Raw genomic sequence first — 21,102 nt, 5'->3', positions numbered from 1 at the left:
ATTGAAAAGAGGCTATGCATCACAAACAAATATGTGCACTTTTTACAAATTGCTTTTGTAAAAAGTGCACATATTTGCCCAGCCCCTATTTCAGAATAAATCTAAGTGCAGAGGTTTCAGGTGTGTGATGGGCTGGATTTTCTTTTCAGTTGTTACTGGTATTTATCTTTCCTCTCAGAGCTCAGTCAGAGTTTATAAATGACTGATAAACTGCACCATGGAAAAGTCCTTCCTACTCCTTTGTTTCTTTTACAATAAAGTAGCAATATGCTTCACTCAGAAGCTTATTTTGCAAATTTACCAAAGAATGGCCTCTAAATCTGCAGGAGTCATAGCTGGCTGCCTGTCTTTGGGGGTAATCAAAGCTGAACCAGATGAACCGAGCAGGCTGTTCAAACAGATTGAGCTTGCAATAGCCCTTCTCTGCTGATTACCCTGTCCCTGGCTTGCAGTGCAAGTTTTCAGCTTGTAAGCCCACTATGCCTGCAAATAAGACTTGGCATGCCCTGTGCTGGCAAAATATTTTTAAGACGTTGAGATCAAATGATCCATCTCTTCATGCATGTGCATAACTTGAGCTCTAAATCATCTGCTCTGCCAAAATCAACTGGACAGTGAAGGAGAGGGAGTTGTATAGATTCCCTGTCAAATATGTAAGGGTAGCAGTTCATGCTAACAAATCTATAAGACTTCATAAGTTTAAACACTTAACTTTGTCTTGAAGGCTCATCCTTAATGAGGTCCTTTGTATTCAGATAGCCAGTGGCATAACAGCATTCAAAATATTACTGACATAGTTAATATTCTCTGTGGGCACTCTGTTCTGTACTGAGCTCTCAAAGTTTGACTCATTCACAGGCAGAAGTAGTGGTGAATGGGATGAGGTGGTTTCTTCAGCGTTGTGTTGATTAAATAGATTATTTATTTCTATGCAATAGACCTAGGAAACCAGGTTTGTTTGCTGCTTGATATGTACGGTTTCACATATCACTCTCTGCTTTCAGTGCAGCAGGTAAGATATCAACACAATTAAAAGTGAAAAATAATCTGTCTGCTCTGCCACTGGTGGATGCTCAGGGAACACACGCTGATACAATAGGTTTCTGAATAATTTATACTCAGCATTTTTTCCTTGCACTCGGTAAATGAGGATGCCTAATGTGGCATGGTCAGAGTGATACTCTATCTGTCATCCATTAAGATAACAAGATTGGTGGGCCTGAGAGGAACGTGGCATGATACACAGAAAAGATGAGATTAAAAATTGAAGTGTTGGTCTAAAATGTTCTCTGTAAAGGATGCTGATAAAAGCAGCTCAGAAAAACAGAATTAATTCAAAAGTGTGATTTCCACAAAGCTTTGTCTTTTCTAAAATAAAAACACAAGATACATGTTCCTTTCAGAAGTTGTGGATAAAAGGAGTATCGGAATAAATCACTGCTCCTGATATGCCTTCAGTAGCTTCCTCTCCTTTAAATTCAAGTACTTTGTAGCTGCTATCAAAAACAATTATGTATGACAGTAATGCTTTATGTCTCACAGAATGGGATTTTTTTTATATCATAAGGCTTTTTAAATTACAAAGAAAAAATAATTTGTGATTGTTTTTGGCACTGGAGTGTCTCATCTCTCATCACAGGGTGTTAATTTGGATGGGATGCTAACATGTTTGCATAAAAAATGGCTCATGTGAATATTCAGCCAAACAGATTCATTTTGGGGTGACTGTATTATAGTTGCTAGTATATTATTTTCCACGAGCCAATAGGCACTAGAAGTTGATTAATTTATAAGTAGTGGTGATTTTCAGTCTCTGAAGTTTCTGACAACTTCTTAACATCAGGTCACATTTGAATTTTCTTGATTTTTGAAGAAACTGTTGCGGTTGTGAGATCAGATGGGAGTCATTCAACAGAATGCACTTGGAGAAAAACTTAGGCTTGCTTCCAACTTCAGTATTTTTAGTGAAAAGACCACGGTTATTATACCTGTGCTATTTGGAACCCAGCCTTGAAAGGGTTTAGTTGTGCTTTTCTGTTTAACTGAGCAGCAAACACCTGCTCTGCCATCTCCGTGTCCTGCACAGTTTTATTTCGCTGCAGAGCTGCAGTCGGGGTCCAAACCCCTGCAGAGGGAAAGACAGGACACTGTTTTTTCAGCCCAGATTCAGGAAGTATCTCTGAGCATGACCCTGCTTGCAGTGCCATCTATAACTTTTGTCTGCACCACACCAGGCTTCTGGAGGCGGGTGAGGACACTGAGCCCCCAGTGCCCAGCAAATGATGCTCCTCGCCCACCAGTGCCTGATCTCCTGTCCTGGCTTGGTTTGGGGTGTGTGTGCAAAGACAATTATAATCTTTGTGCCTGTCCAGAGGAAAATTTAGAAATCAAATCTTTTTAATGATGTATTGGTGAGCTTTTAAAATGAGTTTGTCGCAAATGTTACAAGGAATGGTATCCCAATGCTGACTTGGAGAAGAATACTTGTGAGTGGGCAGTAACACATTGTTGAGAATCACATCCTTAGTTTTGACCACATTACACCATTTTTTCACCTGAATATTTTGTGTAAACAAGTTTGTTTTTATTTATATTCCATTATTAAATCCAGGAAGAAAATCTGATACAGGTGTTAAAAAGTAATTTGTTGAAGAGCAGTCAAAGCTTCCACAATTAGTATCCTCCTCTATATCTTTCACTCTGTGGAGGTCATTGCCTGGGGAGGTTAGGCTGATGAGGAAACTGTCTTCATTTCAACCTGGAGATCTACTTTTTCCAAATTTGTTCTTCTTAAGCCTTTTTTATTAGTAATGAGTTCATGAATGCTTTATACTTGCTGTCTGCAGATGGATCACATTTTTCAGCTGTACTGTGTGGTCAAGTTTGTCTGGTAAGGACTTAGGCAGCCTCCTCTGCTTTCCTTCCTGATGGGCTGTAATTAAACCCTGGCTTATAAGGATGCACACCCTGCAGCTATATATCAGGACAACTGATCAGTAGGTGCCATTAGCTACTGGTTGTATTTTGGTAGAGTACAGATGTATTTGGAGAAGACTGACTCTTCTTTTCCCAGTATTGGGTTACTTGTTCATTTGGGCCATTTTGTTTCTTGCCCCATCAGGCTGGTGGGAGGAGAGTAATGCCATTGGTGGCTGTTAAATCACCTGCAGCAGCACTGGATTCGGCTGGCGTGGCTGCCATAGAAGTTACAAGTTTTGGCTTATCCTCCATCTTTCCAGCTAGAACGTGATGACCAAATAAGCTGGAGAGAGAGAGCACAGCTCACATTTTCTGCCTGTTGAATTAAACCAAAATAGATGCCATAGGTGCCTCACTGTTGTTGTTTGCCATATCAGCAATTACCCCACAGCCAGGCATCACAGGGAAATATCAAAGCAAGAAAGGAGTGAATATTGCCATAAATTTTCTTTTTGGCAAGTACGCAAATGTACATACACTTGCCATACTTGCCATTGCAACAATTGAAGCAGTGGTAGTGATCAGAAGTATAGAATATAAAATAGTAGTGTTTATTGATAACTTAAAAGGTTTTAATAATCCAAACAAATAGCTTTAAATTCTTCTTCTGGGTCCAGTAGCTTAAGGAAAAGATGTGGAAAGTTTTTATTTACCACTTTGATGGTAATAATAAATATCTCTTAAATCAGAGGAGCTAACCTCAGGATGAGGCTTGCCTGTGCAAGAGCTGCAGGAAACTTTTGCCAGAGGTTATGTGATTAAGGAGGCCTTTTTCGGTTCTGAGTGAGTCTGAGGTATTTTCATAACATTAACATCTATAGCATGTTGATTGTGCAAGGAATTTATGACCAGCCCTTACTGCCTGCCCTACCACTCCCTGATCATATAGCCAGAAAGTCTCTCAGTCAGCTCTGAACGATGGGAGTTTTGTCTTTTGAACTGCACACGTATCTCAGTGAGCACTTTAAGGAGAGCCAATTTATAGCTTACCATGATTGCATCTTTAGACAAATGCATTGTGGGCACAGAGCTATCATTTGCGGCATCAAGTTTACAGCTTCCCTGTAGGGTGTAAACATGTGGTTGGTTGAAGAGTTTTAACCTCTCAAGCCCTCCAACAAATATTAAAATGTTAACTATTCTTCCATAATGTTGTGATGTTGACTGAAATTTGACCTTGATGCTTGCTGAAACCATTTTCAAAATCTGAGTGAGAAGGTTAAATAGTGCTGTCAAATTTCCAAATGTCTGTTGCAGAAATACTTTTGCTGAATATCTGTGGGTTGAGCTCTAAAATGCTTAAAGTAATCCTCTTTTTTTTTCTTCATTATTACATGATATTATCTAAAGCTTGGGGTTTAGTGAAATTAACTTGGGTTTTGCCTTTTTCTGTGCCACCTAACCTTACCATTTATGGCTACTTTTCTCTTTTTTACTTGTTGGTGTTCCTTAAGTACAAACCAGACCTCTAGGTGTCTTTAATTTCTGTTCAAGATCATTGTAATTAGTTGATTATTTTCACAGCTGTATCTGGGTAAGAAAAAAAGTGCTGTAATTGGCAACTTTTACAAGTTCACAACTCAATAACCTGATACTGGAGCTCTTCCACCTGCAGAAGCCTCATTAATTGCTGTAGGAGTTTCAGCAGTTAAGGGACCTGGGCTGCAGATTATTTCTCTTTTGAGGTACAGCCTTCAAACTAGAGAGTCTCTGCAGTAACAAAAATAGATGGAACCTTCAGGCTGAGTGAGTCTGTTTGTTATTGGATGAGTGTCTGACTTCCAAGTGGATCTGTTAGGAAGGCTGTTGTTTACCCAACTCATTACTTACATTCATAAGCTCAAACAATTTTTAGTTGAACTTTTTTGTAAAATCTAGGACTTCATTTCCTGAATGCTCTTACTAGTTCTAGCTTTGTTTATTTTGGCCTTAGGTTGCATTAGATAATTAGTTTTTATTTAGGAGATGAGTCTTATGTTGCAACAAACAGTACTAAATTATAGTAAGACTGAGTCTTTAAAGATGCCATATTCCAGCCATAACTTTGAATTAGTTTTGTTACTTTAAAGCAACATTTGTGCCTGTCTCTATGGTCTATGGAAAGCTCAGAAGCTTACTTGATTTCTTTTTTTCTTGATTCCAGGGCTTTTTCCGCAGGAGTATCCAGAAGAACATGGTTTACACATGTCACAGAGATAAAAACTGTGTTATCAATAAAGTTACCAGAAATCGCTGCCAGTACTGCAGACTACAGAAGTGCTTTGAAGTGGGAATGTCCAAAGAATGTAAGTTGTCTCAGAAACAATTTATTGTTTGTCACATCCTACATATATGTGGCAGTCCTAAGGGAAAAAATTACTATGTATTTATGTGATTGAAGCCAGTATCTGCATTCATATGGAGGGAAAGGAGTATGAATTTGGTACACAGCTTTAGACCTGTATTTACAGAATTCTGAGTCCTTAACACTGCAGCCTAAAAGCTATGTGTTCTTACTGTCTGGACCCCATCTGAAAGGTGAAACGACCTGGCAAATACTTTTCTCTAAACCTGCAAAGCCAGTAAACCTGACTATGCAAAGCACACCAAAATCCCAAAGGATTTTCCTCTTCCCTCTTTTCTAGAAATCCCTGGTTTGCCCTTTAAATTAACATTTTAAAATATTTATGTAGAAATATGTGATATTCTCTTTTTCTACTTTATTGATATCCCCATCAAGACTGAAAATATAGCTAAAAAAGCCTTTTTCATATCCCATGGGGTAATGCTTCTGAAACTTTCTCATTTTTGATTGGATTGATTTCAGTAGCAAAAAAGTCTCTGGTGTAGTGATCTGTTTGATTGTTAAGAGTTTTTACCTCTATCAGCGATGTTCCTGGTGTCAGTAGGTCAATACCAGTAATAACCACTACAGAAATTTGCAGTGTGTGCATAAGAGACAAGGGAAAATTGCCCAACCATTTCTTAACTTTTACTCACCCACAAGAGTTTCTTGGAGAGAGTTTAAGATCACAGGAAAAGAAAAATTGACAATGATGAGGCATTTATGTCTGAACTGTGATTTAAACCGGTTCTCATCCTCAGCATTTTACATCTCTGAATTGTGTGGGGCATCCCAGTAGTTCCCTTCTCTGTATTTGGTCAGGAGCTAGAAGTCCTAAAGTTACATTTGTCCCCCCCTCACTGTATGCCATTTCTTTCTCCCACCCTCTCTTTCCTCTCAGAGAAAGAGTGTTGAGAAGTGGAGAAAGAACCAGATGCCTCCTTTGGACCATTGTGATGTGTTTCCAGCTCCTTTTCATGGAAATGTGAAGTTCTGGTTAATGGAAAGTTTCAAGCTACTGAGGCAGGAGGTCTTAGGATTTCCATTAATTCACTGTCTGTGCTGGGTTTTCTAGTTTACTTGTGTGCCTGAAGTGCACTTCACTTGGGTATAGATCTGTTGGAGTGGACACTATGATGGGAGGAAAGTAGTAGGTAGGCTAAATGCAAAAATATAAGATTGAATGAGGAGGATTTTATTGATAGATATTTCACTGCATATTAAGAGCACAAGAAGCTTTTTTTTTTTTCCCATAAAAACAATGTGATGTAGTTTGGAAGAGAAGAAAAAGCACTTTTCTTACCTGAGGGCTTGTTGGTCTTGAGTTCCTAAGGACTTTATTGCTGACGTGTAATTGTAATCTTATTAAATGCTGTAACGTCACATCAGAGTAGATTTTGGAAGTATCAGCAGTATTTCTAACATGTTAACCAAAGTTACTTTGGATAAACTAGAAAGACTTACTGCCTTTTAGGTGATGGATTGCTTTTTTCCCATAGGGTAGCTGGAGCTTTGCCAGCAGGAATTAAAGTTTTGCTCTGCCTGTTTCTTGGGGTGAACTAAGTGAAATTGCCCTTTGGCAGTTGCCTTTATCTCAAAATTCTACAGGCTCGGAAAGGGGGATAACAGGTTGGAGGGGGAACAGAGGATCCTGGAGAGAAGTGAGGGATGTCCTCTGGCTGCATTTCTGTAGAAGGCATTTGCAAGGGAACAGAGAAATTATTTTAAATGTCATCAGTTTGAATGCAGTGTGTCTTGTCTTCTGGGTTTAAGAATTAAGTCTGAAGTGATTCTGTGTTATCCCTTCATAAACAGGAGCTTTTCATCTCTTAAGAGATTTGAGAAACTATTTTCTTATCTGACCTTCTTTCATACATATCTCTAGGTTTTAACTCTGTTTCTTTAGAAGTTTATGTAAACAAAGACACATCTGTCATTCAGCTTTTTCTTCCCAGATAGAGGTTTTTCTTTTTCCCCCAGTGCATTATTCACTTTTTTTTTTGGTCTTCTTACAGTTCTGTTATCTTGTAATGTGAAAGCCATGAACAAAGGACAGAAAAAAAGTATCAGAGAAATCTCACAGGGAAACAAGCCTACAATGCTCAAACCAGTCCCAGTTGGGGAAAGTAATCATGATGGCACCTGCAAATAGGAACCCCAAGGTCTGTTCCCAGGAGCTAAGGAGGAGTAGATACTGGTTTTCAGTATACAGAGTAATCTGTGCTTAAAAGCTACAGTCACGTGTTTATTTGTTCTGTCTTTAAAGGGCATGCAAAAGTCCCTGCATATGCAGCTCCCTTTGAGCTTAATGAATGTTCCTCACAAACATCAGAGGAGAGATGGGAACTGGGTGCATAGCCAGTGTGATAAGTAGAGGTTTAAGAATGGAGGTACAGTGTTTGAAAGAGAAGAGATACTGTGCATTTCTTGTATGCTTTTATCTGGTTTCAGAGAATGAAGTGAGATGATAAAGGAATGCACCAAATTTGCATTTCTTTATAGGTTGTTTTGTTCGTGTAGAGGGAAAAAAACCCTATCTTCGACCCCATTTTACTCCCCAGATCTGATCAAGAGAGGTCAATAACTACACTACCTGCAGGGCAGGAGTGGAGCTATTTGCTTTGTGATATTATCTGCAAGACCTGCTGAAACGGGATCCCACTAGTGTAGGGACCATCTTTCATTGTGTAGTCCCTGCTGCAAAAATTTTGTTCCAGATAGGCAAGACAAAGAGTGTGAGGGGAAACGACTTAGTGATGACTGCCTTATCATCCTACAACAGGACAAAACACAGCTTGAAATAAAACCCTGCTGTCTTTAATCAGATACCCTTCCTTCAGAAACTCCAGAGCTTTGTCCACGAAACCTGAGCTTCAGCTCCAGGTTCAGGGCCTGGAGCCAGTCCCTCCAGCAGCACCGCATCAGGTTTGGGCACTGTTATATGGCTGTCCTGCCTCAGCTCCTGTAGGAGTGCTTAGGGCAGTGTAGGTGCAGCTGAGCCTCTGGACCCTGCTCCAAACCACTTCTATCTCGTAGCCTCCCAGTCTATTTGGTGTTTTTAATCACCACGTAGAGACAAACGGTGATCATGCAAGATTCTTTTTTTGCTGCTGCTGAAGTGAGAAGGCTACTAAAGCTGACAGTGGCTCATTATGTGATGGAGAGCCTTAGGAAACTAACCTTTGCCCTTCTATTATGTGATCTCTTCGCTGCTGTTGAAGGCCCATCCTCGGTGTGACCCCAGGTGCCCGCCAGCAGCTCGCTGTTGCCTGGATGAGGGCCCTGGGTGCTCGGGAGCTGCCGAGGGGTCACGCGTACGGCGCTGCCTCCTGCAATTAAGGGAGCTCACAGGAAACTGGGCAAAACTCTCCGACAAGAATGGACTCTTTCAAGCAGGATGCTGCAACAGTCACTTTGTAAGGTGAAGCCTGCTCATAAAGAGAACCGAAACTGGATATTTTGTAGGGTATAAGGGGGAAGAAAATGGAGCTCCCTTCTGCCACAACTGCCCAGCTTAGCCCAGCAGCTCTTCAACTTCCACCCTTTTTCATAAACTGTGTAGGCTGCAGGGACTGTCGCTGTACTTGATGATCTTTGGGGTCCCCTCAGACACAACCCAGCCCACGTACTAGGGTGTGATGCAGAGAAGCCCTCTTTATACTGGCATAAATCTTGTCTGCAGTGAGCTCTAATAGAGCAAAATTATATTTATAAATATAAATAAATAAAAATTTATTTTAAATTGTTCCAGATTACTTCAGTGCACTAAAGCAATGTTCAGATTTGCAAATCTGCTTACAATTAACCTCTCTGGAGGGAGGGAAGGAGGAAGAGAGGGAATGCAGGGAAATTATCATGAAGAGAAGAGAATCTGGTTTCTGTGCTCTGTATTTGTTGGGGATTTTTTTAACTTGCCCAGAAATGTCTGTTACTCTTTGTCACAGACTTGAGTCTTATAATATTTAAATGTTCATGCTTCTTGGAACATGTGATTACATTCTGCTACTGAACAATAGAGTGAATGGATTTACTTATTTTCATTCTAGTTGAAATTGGCAAGCAGGAAACATCAACTTGAGGAACTGTCATGTTTGCATTTTTTATTTCTCTTTAATTTTTTCAGTTTCCTTAATGAAGTATGATTCCATCCGCAGTGAGTGCCTAAGTGGAGGACTAGTCTGCATAGTGGTATTTGAGAAGTTCATGCAGATTTCATTGATGTAATTTAAAAGTGAACTAATTAGAATGCATCCAGTCTTTATTTAGATGTTAGTCAGAACTGAACTGGAGTTGTTTTATTCTTTTTAGCCAGCAGGAAGCACTGGATTTAGGAATTGTTTCTGCTTTGCTACAGGCTAGATTTTTAACTGGATGCCTAAATACCACAGAGTGGCTGGGGGCCTTTTCAAAAATTCCAGACTAGTTGCCTTGCCTGTTAACTTGCTTTCTCGAGAGGCAGGAGCTAAATATCAGAGTAGAAATCACAAACCCCTGAGTTCTGTTCTGGGACTAATTCCTCTCTCTAAACCCTACAAGCTGATTATTCTGTCTTTCCTTTCTTGAGAGGTGAAAATTATGTCTTTTCACAGGGGCTGGGAGACCTTATTTTGTAAGTGCTTTGAAAGTAGAAAGATGTAAACTGTGAAAATACCAATTAAATTAAGAATTGGAGAATATAGTTAGTGGGGAACCTATGTCTAAGCCATAGAGATCACATATTTTTTAATTTAGCTTTTTAAGGACAGATTGTTTTGGAGATTTTTTTCAGTTCCTAATCAGATAGGAAATCTTGTCAATTTTTTTCTTCAGGCTGAAAAATTGGGAACTTTTCAAAGTTAATGCCAAACTCTCAATATCACTGATGGGGAGATTGTTTTAAGATGACAGCAAAGCTAAAGGGGAAGGGTCTTCCCTGCAATAAAAATCACAGTGCTCTAGTGTCAGCCTGTGTTCTGCCAGTGATAATGCACACTTTGTTATGCTGCATGGCTGAAAATTATCTACATACAATTAAAATTCTCTTGTAGAGAACTGGGTTCTACTTGTTGTGCATTGTTTCCCATGGTTAAAAAACATCTCTTGCTTTTCATATTGATTTTTTTTTCCTCAAAGAAGCAGATCTGCTTTTCCTTTCTCCTTTTGGGGTCTGCCTCTTCTGTGTTTTAGCCTTTACCTCTGATTTTGCATAGCTTTCACTTGCCAGCTTTAATGTTTAAAGGAGCAACTTAGATTGAATGTTATTATCCATAATTTACTCTATGTTCTGTGAAGATGGTTATGTAATAGCAGTAATTGCATCAACTCACCTAATGAGCTTTCCCTCCAGTGCCATGTACAGCAGATTAATAGCCCATGAATTCATTTGCAGCTCGTTGTGTTTCAGAAAAGTATTTCAGGCAGCAATTAATAAACTGCTAAAGAAAATAACATAAAAAATGATTTTTTTTATTATGTTAACTCTCCAGCTGAACAATTTATTGGCACCTTTCATGATGCAGCTAAGTAAATTCTCTCCTAATTCCTCGAGCAGAGTGTGATTAGTGAACCTTGCTCAGCTCAAGACTGTCTGGTAATTAGTCTGATCTTTATATCCTAAAATGTTAGGGAAAAGTAAGAATAGCATCCTAATGTTCTCTTTTTCTTCTGTTCCTTGCCTTTCAGGCATTATGCAAATAGCTGTAACTTTAAACTGCAGCATGCTAGTGCTGCAAATTTTTTTCCCCCCCTTCCTTGCATAGAAACCCCATAATTGTGTAAGCTAAGAATTGAAGACCTCAGCCAATAAACAACCCCTGGCACTGTTTCTGCGCTGCTTGTTGTGGGCTGCAGTGTCCCATACCTCCCAAGTGGTGGGACAGAGCCCGAAGCAGGGACCCGAGAAAGGTCACGGGGTGCTGCTGCCCTGAGGAAGGTAAACCAGGGGTCAAATGCCACTGGAGAAGGAGATGCCAGGAGAAAGGCATGGACAGGGAAGAGAGAACAGGGAAAGTCCTGTGTTTTGCAGTGTAAAAGGGGATGAGTTGATTGAACCCAACAGGAGAAGAACAGCAGTGAAATGCCAGAGCTGCAATGCACCTTTGCCAGGAAAGTTACTGGGAAGAGGGGGAGAAAATGCTGCATGTGGCCAAACTTGCCAGGCTGCTCTAGAATGAGTATTTCCATGCTTTTTCTTTGGTTGGTGCTAGTGTTTGGGGATTTTTTAAAATTGAATATCAAGTTTTTCATGTTTTACATAATTTCTTTTTCAAAAGAAACAGTTATCTTCCTGCCATTACCATCCCTACTCTCCTAGCCCAAAAGAAGCGCTTGGCTTGTCTTCAAAAGTAGTAAAATATATATTTTAAAATATTTTCCCTCATTTTGGGCTCTTGAGGACTGAGTAAGCATAAAGGGAATTCCTTCAATAAGCTCATACAGAGATTGATTACATGTCCTCAGCTGGAAGTTACATTAAGACTTATTCACTAAGGTATAGCTACCGTTGTGAACTTTTCAACGCTCTCTGCTGTCTCTATGACAACACAGATCCTGGCAGAAGTTACCAGGGCTCGTGTGCTCTCTGCAGCCTTTGTCTGCATCCATCAATCCTAGTCCTCAACGACTGTAAATGTGTGCCTTTCTTACGTTTTTGCTTAACAAGGTGTTTTATTAAATTTGTGACACTTCTAAAGTTATTACACTAATCATTTGTACTGCTGTACGCAACCATGCTCTAAAAGAGATGTGCTTTAGGAAAGGACTTTCTGAAAGGCTCTCAATCTTGTCCTGTGGAAGATATTCAGCTGAGTGGCACAGAGTCCTTGTACAAGTAACTTCTTTCACTACAGGTGAAACTTAACACATAACCAGAGCCTGGGAAAAGCACAGTGCACACACAGTCTAATTTCTGCTTAGACCTGCAGCGCTCTCCAGAGAAGTGCTCTGGCACTATGCTATTGTTTAGTGCTCTGGCAAAGTCCACAGACCTTGCTGAACCCATCCTTACTTTAAAGGAGCCCATGGTATGTCTGTTGGTGCTTGCAGCTCAGGTTTCTGTGGCAGTCCTGCCTTGTGCCACCTTCTGAGGAGATCCTTCTCTGCAGATGGGGCTTTTTCTTGAGAATGGTTGGCATTGACGCAGGTCTAACTTTTCATTTTACACTTTTGGGGTGTTTTAGGAATCATCAGATGCTTCATTTTTTATCAGTTTCCCAGTAAAAGGCATTTTGGGCAGGTATCTCTTACAGAATCACTTTTCAACATAGATCTTGTTCTTTTTCTGTTATTTCTCATCCCCTGCTTTGGTTTATAGCATCTTTCCAAATTGTACATGTAAAGACACTTGCTCTATGCATTTATGTTGCCATTGCAGCTTGCCTTTGCCTCTTCTTCAGTTTAGTATCCCAGCTGCTTTCATGGCAAGGAAAACCCTGGGTTATCCCTTCTGCCTTGTCCTGTGCCAGGCAATGCTGTTGTAAGAGCAGATGGGAAACCTGGAGGTAGCCAGTCCCTACCCAGTCCTTGCTCTCCTAAGAATGATGCTGAGGCCACATTTGCTTTGTCATGCGGACATAACTGCTGAGACCCCAATCCCATGACCTCAAAAGCTTTGTTTCAGAGCTTCCATTCTTCCTTTATGCACTCAGTTCACTGCTTCGTATTCCTCATTCGGATCATTTTGTTGTTTGGGGACGTAGGGCATCTTTGCATCTCTCTTTCTAATTGCCATTGTGCCATGTGGCTTGCACTTTCTATTGGGCCTTGTGGTTTCTCTGGTATCTTTTTTGTCCCTTTGAATGCCCTTATTCTTTCCCCCCCCCTAATTTTTTTTAAATTTTTTTTTTTTTTGGATGTTGTATCCAAAGGATGGAGGAATGTCAATGAGATAAATATCAGTCTGGGAACGAGCAAATTGCCAGTGTTCTGGGCCTTGAAGCTAAACATGGCTTATTTGGTTGTCAGGCCAACCTGAAAATGTTATCTACAGTAGCCAAGGTTCATGAGAAATGCAGTAAATTGTTCCCAAGAGTTCTGGGAAGTTCGAACTGCAGCAATTCGAATGTTCCTGAAGGACTCTCTATCAAAGGAGAGGCCTCAGAAGAAACAAATGTGAGGGTGTGTATATCTTCCTGCTGGTTTACATCTGCAAACTTTTGTTTTCCGGGTGATCACTTTACTGGAGATGGTCTTGCATGGGGTAGGTGCCTTTGCAAAGGCAAAGAAGCAAAGCTTTCACTGGCCTCTCTGCAGAGAGCAGCTCCCGTGCTGATGGTGTGGAAGATGGAAAGCAGGCACTCAGAAACCAGTAAGCGCTCAAAGATGCTTTAGGAAGATCTCTCCATAAGTAGATGAGGCCATGGATTTCCCTCTGCTGCTGTCAGGCTCTCACGGCTTGCTTTCATCTGCTGGATGAATTGTTAGAGCAGAGGGAGTTTTCCATTGCCGTGCCTGCGATAAGCCGGCTGACACGTTGCAGCTCCTCCTGCTGGGATGCTGGCCCTAGGACTGTGCTCTAAAAATAGCCTCGATTTGTTTTTAGTTTGACTTTGTATCACATGCTCGTTTTAAAATACATCAGAACAGTTAATTTCCAGTTCTTCAGCACTCATGTGGAAAGTGTAAAGGATTTTTTAAAGTAGATGGTGTACAAGGAGTAGAAATAGCACCCTTTCTGTCCAAACTTAAATAACACTCAGCTGCCAATTCTATAAAAGGAAAAAGAAAGATCATAAGGTGTTAGAATTTTTAATGTCCTCTAGCCCAAAATGAACAGAAATGGTTTTGCCCCATCTTACTTTACTCCAGTACTTGTTTGCATGATTGCCTGTTTCTGAAAGCTCCTAAATGTTTAAATCTAGGACTCATGAAAAGTCTGTCAATCAGACAACAGCTCTGAAACCTGACTTCTACAAGTTGTAGCTTAAAGCCCTACAGGCGGTGCCTGTGGCTGATCGGCATTTAATGAGCTGTGGGATCATTTCTCAGTGCCATGCATCCATAACCAGTTGCTTGTTGTTGATATAAACAGATTTGGTAAGTAAATGTGAGGAAATTGTCTGGCTTTGGAGACATTTACCTGAATTTCAGAGTTAAAGCTAAGTGGAATTCTTCCTTTCCCCTGGCAAAAAGTGCAACAGAAAGCAAACATGCTTTTAGTTGGATTACAGGCATGGTTAGTCATCTGACAGACAGTTTTAATGGAGTCAGAAAGACATGCTGGGGAACCATGCTGACCTACTTTTCTTTCTTTCTTTTTTCAAACTTCGAAGCAAGGAAAATGTTAATTTTAATACTCTCCATAAAGTTAGACTTTGGTGAAGGAGCTCATTTTGTAATTTAATTTATTTACACTTCTGTTTAGGGTATGATAGATTGTTTCGGTAACTGAATTTCATCAGGTTGTTTTTGTTAGGAAATTGGGTTACATCTGAGAAATCCATGTTCTTCCCCCTTTGCAGGATAAAGCAATCAGCTTCAAGTTAATGAATGATTTAAGTCCAATCCTCTGAGGGAGGACTTTACAAACCATTGAAAATAACAGACTAACAAAGCGTATTACATTTTTATCATTTTCAATGCATTTCATTTTTAAACATTTGCTGTCTTTAAATTTGCTGGAAGAAGGATTACTGGCAGATAGTGTTGTGCATTTTTTACCTTTTTTCTACCTTTTTTTTTTCCTATGTTAAAGAGGTTGATGCTCCACCTAAGTATTTTCTTGGAGGAAGAACTTGATGTATTTGAACCTGGGAAACTCTTTACTGTAAAACTTGAGAGCTTGGGAAAAAAAAAGCCTCAAATTAAATAGGAAAACTTCACAGTGAGGATGAATTTAAACATCACAGAGATACTAAATTGAATGATACTGGGTGATAAAGGAAAGTGTTTTAGAAGTGCTGTGGACCACCTCACTCCTTCAGCAGCGGGCACACACACAATTTGTCAGATGGATGAGGGATGCCAGGTCCCAGAGAGGTGCCAGGTCCCAGAGACCTGAGCTGCATTTGCTTTGCAAGTGGTTTTGGTGAAGCACAGTTGAAGGAGCGGGAGAGGACATCATTCCCTGACACTCTGGTCGATCCAGGGACGCTGCTTTCACCTGCTCTGTCTTCTCCTGTTTCCATCATTAACAGGTTTTGCTGTCACTCAACCCTGGTGCAATGGGTGCTGCTGCAAATCCTTTGCTTCCTCCCATCTCTCCTTGTTCTTAACTACCAACAAGCTGATTTAGAGTTTGCATCATGGAAATAGTAATACAATGGAAGAGAGACAGAAAAAATGGAAATTGCCAGGAAGTCCTGAAGTTTATGGGGAGTTTTACATTTCACAGAATCCACAAGTTACATATACTCTTATGAAGTGCAGTAATTTTATATACTGTGTACTGCTAGAGAATGTTCCAGTAGCAAAGATTGTGATCTAATTTTTATAGTTCTAAAAATTATGTATAGGATGTTGACTAATACATGAGAGTTGTTTGTTTTTTTTCCTATATCTCAAGAAGGCTGATAGTGGCATTGCACAGGTCTTAGCCATTTTGTAAACTGGAGACACCAGTAGAGGAGACATCAGCCCAGGAGGACAAATCAGCAGTAAGTGACTATCCTTATGTGCTGAACTGCTGCATCTCACATGTTCAGCATCTCTCACTGCACTATAGCTGTGCTTCATGCAAGGACTGTCTTTTCCATGTCTTTCTTGCCATAGCACTTCTTTTAGGTGACCTGTGACATGGTACATTTTGATTCTAGTGGAGGCACAACTCAAAAAAGCATCACATCTGAAATTTCATTAAAGAATGAATGATTTTTTTTTTTCTGGTACAGGAAAGTTGTTGATGCTGGAAGATGAAGCATTAGGTTTAGAGGAGCTTGAGTTGCTCTCTGACAGTGCCAGGCTGCCTCTTTTGGGCAGGGAGCTCTCATGTTTCCAATTAGGAGTCTTGTGAAGATTGGTGAAGAAGTCCAGAGCTCAGTGTGTATTTGGTCTTGCAGTCTGCATTGTACTGTGCTGCACCATCTGGTTATCCCATCAGTAGCTCCGGGATCAAACCCAAGTGATCCAGATCCCTGGAACAAGTGACCGTTAGTTCATAAGAGCCTTTTGACAGCACTTTTTTACAAGAAAGATGTTTGATTTTCTCTTTCAGTAATTTGGAAGAGAAGCTCAATGCATTCTTTCTCTCCTGCCCCTTCTTTGGATGCCTTTTCATGTGAACACTGCTATTAAATCAGAACATCCAGAAAATAATTTTAAATGGAAAAGGAATGAAAATAATAAAAAAGACAATAAATAAAAGCAAGAGGATAGTTGTAACTATGAAAAAGAAGCCCTATTATGTTCAAACCTCTCATAACACAAGGAAAAGTAAACAGGGACAGAGGAGGATAAGCATAAATATTTTATTCCTTTCGTTCTGAAGAAGGCTTAAATCCTGTTTGTCCTTAAAAGAGAGTCAAAGCCTTTTCTTGGCAATGTTTCCTGTTGTTTTCTGAGTCAGCTACAGCTATTTCACATGTTTATTAGGAACATTATTCCTACTAGAACTTAGGCATTTTAAGGTGTGAGCATATATGCATAAACTGCCCAGACGTATCAGCTGCTACTCATAGTATAAACCGATGAGGTTTGGGGTCTTCTTTCTTGGCTGGGGGAGTGAGGCAGGGAGGCAACCCTCTGGTAAAGGGGCCTTGCACTAATGGAGGAGGAATATTTAAAAATATTCCCTAGAAACCAGGGTGTGGGAAAAATGAGGCAATTAAGAGGAATCACTAGATACCCTGTCTTAACAGTTTATTATATATATTTTTAATGAGTATTTAATCCCTAATGCTGTGTGATGGATTAGAAAAGAGGGGGACTCAGGCCTCTTTCTGTGCATACTTTTATGTTTCCCCTTCATTGAACATTTTCTCTGGGCAAATTGTTTAACTTGAGCTGGTTGGAGGTGTTCCAGCACAACAGAGCTTTGCTGAAAATAACATTGGGTTGAATCCCAAAATGAAGAGTTGCCTGTTGTGTTCAGATTTGCAGAATCTCAGGATGAGTTACAAGGGGGGCCGGGAAGGAGCCTTGTCTGTTCCTGTCCTCCATGTTGCACATCCCAGGCCCTGGGGGACTTGGCTGCACTGTGTCTACCATGCAGCCTGGTGCTCAGGGCAGTTCTGCAGCTGGATGGGCAGATGGATGTTCATCAGCTTTTTTAGGAACTCAGTAAACCTCTGCTTTTGGAAATCTTGAGGTTTTAGCTCATGCTTCCTGTGGGGTTATAACCCTAGAACAATATCCTAAGCACCTTACAGAAACCCTTCTGTTAGTACATCTTTCATCTTGCACTTGCCACAATCTTGGAGAAGACCATCCTAGCTGGACACAGGCACCCAACCTGTGTACAACGAGTTCAGGTGACAGACGTGAAAGATTTGTCATCAGCATCAATGAGATACAGTGGGGTTAGCAGCCACCTGTAATGCCAGATGATCCTTGCTGGGTAGTCACTTCTAGTGCCAACTGGGGACCATCATCCTTATTTAGTTAAGGACCAGCTGTGTGTTGAATTCATTCTCCTTGCCCAGCCCTTGGCTTCCCTTTCAGATGTCATCTCATGTCCAAGTTGCATCCTTTGTTTTCATGGAGAAGTCTGGGAAAACTAGGTCAGTTTATCCAAGTAGAAATTATTATTTTATTGAGTTAACTCTGTGTTGACCTGCTGCCTATTTGCCTTCTCAAAATGAACTCCCTTGTGTGCACTAAATCTTGCCCTGAAAGTTGCAGAACCCTCAGTAATCACTTCGATTTCAAGTCAAAAATAAAACAGCCGCTTTTCTTAGTATCTTTATATTTCCTGGAAACAAGTGTCTGTCTGCTGTGCTTCTTGTGTTATCACTACATCAGGCTGGTCTGATGTGCTGTGAAAGCACTTAATGTAAAAAGGTTATGTGCTGGCTTTTCTGGGGATATTTAAAAGATCTTACGGAGAAATCAGGATTTTATTCTGCTTGACCTTGACTGACAGAATTAAGCTCTTTAAGCCAGTTCTGTAGTTACTAGCATGCCTTCTTTTTAAAATAATCTGGTCCACTTACTCCTGCTATTTCAGAACTTCAGTCCCAGACAAAAAAGCTTTTTTTTCCCTTTTTTTTCTTTCCTTTTTTTAAATGAAAGAATATTTTGAATATCTATTTTTAAAGAACTTATTTGGCATTGTACATAAAAGATAAAATATATCAAAATAGACAGTCTGATAATTAGGTGCAGGCTTGTGGAGTGATTCATGTCATAATGTGAGTGCTGAAACAGCTGAGGTTGCTGCAGGTGTGCTAAGGGAATTCGACCCTGTAATGCCGTGATGCTTTTGCCTCCACATAAAGCAGGAGTACAGATGTCTGGAAAGCTGGCATTAATAGATGAGAAGCAGTATTTATGCATGTGAATTACGGATGGAGCAGTATTTATTAAAGGCAAAAACAAGGGCCTTTGTCTCCCAGGCATCTTTTGCTTTGAAGAGTCGCACTAAAGCCTGCTGCTGTCCCAGTAACAGGGATCCCAGAAGTGAGCTGGGGCTTCAGCTGCTGCCTGCTAAGCCTGGCTGGAGCTCAGAGCTGTGTTATGCCATGCACGGGCAGAAAGGGATCCAAAGAAAAGCCTGGGGGGCAAAGACCTTTTAAGTGCCTCAGCTGGCGGGTGTAGTGCTTCAGGGTGGGCAGTGAGACGCTGAAGCTGAAAGGGAATAAACTTGTTTACCTGTGGCAGCAGCCAGCTTCAGCAGGGCTTTCCCGGAGACTGCTGGCTGGCTTGGTGTGGCTTTCCTGAAATCCTGAGATGGAAAGAAAAAGAAGTCCCCTGACCTCACTCCTTGCTTTCTCCTTACTTTACAGTTGGTGAAAACAGGACTATGTAATCTTCAAAAAAAATGCCCCACCCCAACAACAAATCTGCAGATTGTTTATTGCAACTGCTCAGCTTTTGGGAAGGGAAAGGTTGTAAACAACACACTAAAATGCAGTGAGATGCAACAGTATTGTTTGGGCATGTTACTTTCCTGTTTGATGCAGCTTTTTTTTGTAGTATTATGGCAAAACAGCTTTAACAACACACACTGTTCTTTAAAAAAATCAAACCCACCTGCCGTCCAAGCCCCCTGGCCAGTGCAGATGTGTGCCCACCAGCTGTGTTGGGCTGTGCATCAGTGTGAGGCTTAAACAGATGATTTTTTCTGGCTGATCTAGCAGGGCTTCTAGTCCACCTGGCTAAATGATACCGTTCTTCCCTTCTCCTGCTGCTTCAGCTAGCCAGGAGGGTAAGCTTGAGCAGGGCAGCTGAGCGTGGTTGTGGGGTGCACACTCTGTCCCCCCTGCCCTCCACTGTGGGTGCCAATCCTGGCACCTTGAAACATGGAAATAACCTCCCGGTTGCAATTCTATTTTATTTTGTTTTAGTAGTAGGAATATGAACAAGCTTTTGCATTTAGGAAGGAATGTGTGTAAGTTCGTAATGGTGTGTTTTCCACGTTTGCTTCAGAGGAATAGGTAAATAGATTCTGAGCTATTTCTTTTTGCTTTTATTGTCCCTGGCCTAGTGGGAGGCCAGGGCTGCAAGCTGCCGAGGCTGTAACACAGACAAGCGCTGCGATTCAAGACTGCAGCTCCCTTTCTCCAAACATGCCGGGAACAACTGTTCCTGCGCCTTCATGAGCTCAATTTACGGCTGCAGGAGGCGATGCGTTCCCTGCGCCTGCTGAAGCGCCCGCGCACGCAAAGCCCCCTCAGACGTGTTGTCAGTTGGCAGCTCTCTCGCTAGATGCACCTTTACACAATTGCACAAGCCACCAGGAGGTACAAATGTGAAATTCAGCCTTGGGGGCAAAACAAAGAAATGAAACTTAGGTATGAATGCGGTGTTATCCATCTGCAGATACAGATATTAGACCTGATCTCCCACCACGCTACTGTAGTTTTACACTGATAGGACTCTGCTGCGAGCGGTGGAGAAGCACCACTGCAAGACAAAAACAGCAGTGGGGATAAGTTGAGGCTGTTATTTTTAATTCTGGTAAATAATGTAGAGAGTGAACCCTGTTTGGGGAAAGCTGGACTGTGTTCACTGTGTGAAACCACCCATAATAAAAGGGAGAAATGCAGTGACACACTGTCTTGGTATTGCTCCTGAACTTCTGCTCTTTCTTCTGGGGAGCCATTGCCCCGAGTCCTGCGTGTCTGTGTGCAGCAAAGGGAAGGGGTCTTCCAGCTCACCTCATTTTTTTGGTAGCCTTTCCATTTGCTGTCCCATAAAGTCAGTTATATCATGCATGACCAGAATTTTTCCTGTAGCTTGGACTCATTCATCACATTGAATAAATGTGCTTATTATGGAAAATTATTTTGTGGAAGGAGTCTGTTGATGGCTTTGTCAGGAAAGATGTTGCAATTTGTCATGGTTTTCTAGTTAAGTAAAAAGTAAGTCATGTTCTTTTCCTCAGTGTATGTTATGATATAAAATAGCTGTGGCAGGTTGAAGTGTGAAGTGTTACAGGCAGGCAGTGGGCAGGAATAGTGTGCAGTGTCTGGTCTTAGCTTACAGCCCTGCATTTTCTTGGCCATCAGTGGTCCTGGATAATGCCCAGCATATTGAAATGAGGACTTTGGATAACCCCAGCATCTCCCAGTTGCGAGGCATTGTACTACCATGACTGTCTCCTAAGAGAAATTAATGTAATATCTATAGATAAGTAGACTGATTTACCTTTTGATGACCCTGGAGAGAAAGGTCAGATTCAGGATATTTTTGCTCATAATCGGTTATCCATAAAGAGTTAGTGTACC

General features: G+C 41.0%; 1 protein-coding gene across 11 annotated transcripts in view; it reads left to right on the top strand.

Annotated features, from left to right (window-relative positions):
• Positions 1–21,102, top strand: part of RARB (retinoic acid receptor beta) — a 323,420-nt gene that overhangs the window by 273,392 nt on the left and 28,926 nt on the right. For 9 of the 11 annotated variants that reach the window (XM_039705235.1, XM_039705215.1, XM_039705224.1 and 6 more), the window contains one exon: positions 5,123–5,264. In XM_039705235.1, coding sequence (XP_039561169.1) covers positions 5,123–5,264 — 142 coding nt within the window. Of the gene's footprint in view, positions 1–4,600; positions 4,726–5,122; positions 5,265–21,102 lie in introns of those variants that run through there. The other 2 variants (XM_039705292.1, XM_039705300.1) reach the window with 2 other exon arrangements.

Source organism: Passer montanus, unplaced genomic scaffold, assembly GCF_014805655.1.
Source record: "Passer montanus isolate IOZ18808 unplaced genomic scaffold, ASM1480565v1 scaffold10, whole genome shotgun sequence".
NCBI lineage: Eukaryota > Metazoa > Chordata > Aves > Passeriformes > Passeridae > Passer > Passer montanus.
This window is presented reverse-complemented; position numbering and strand designations above follow the sequence as displayed.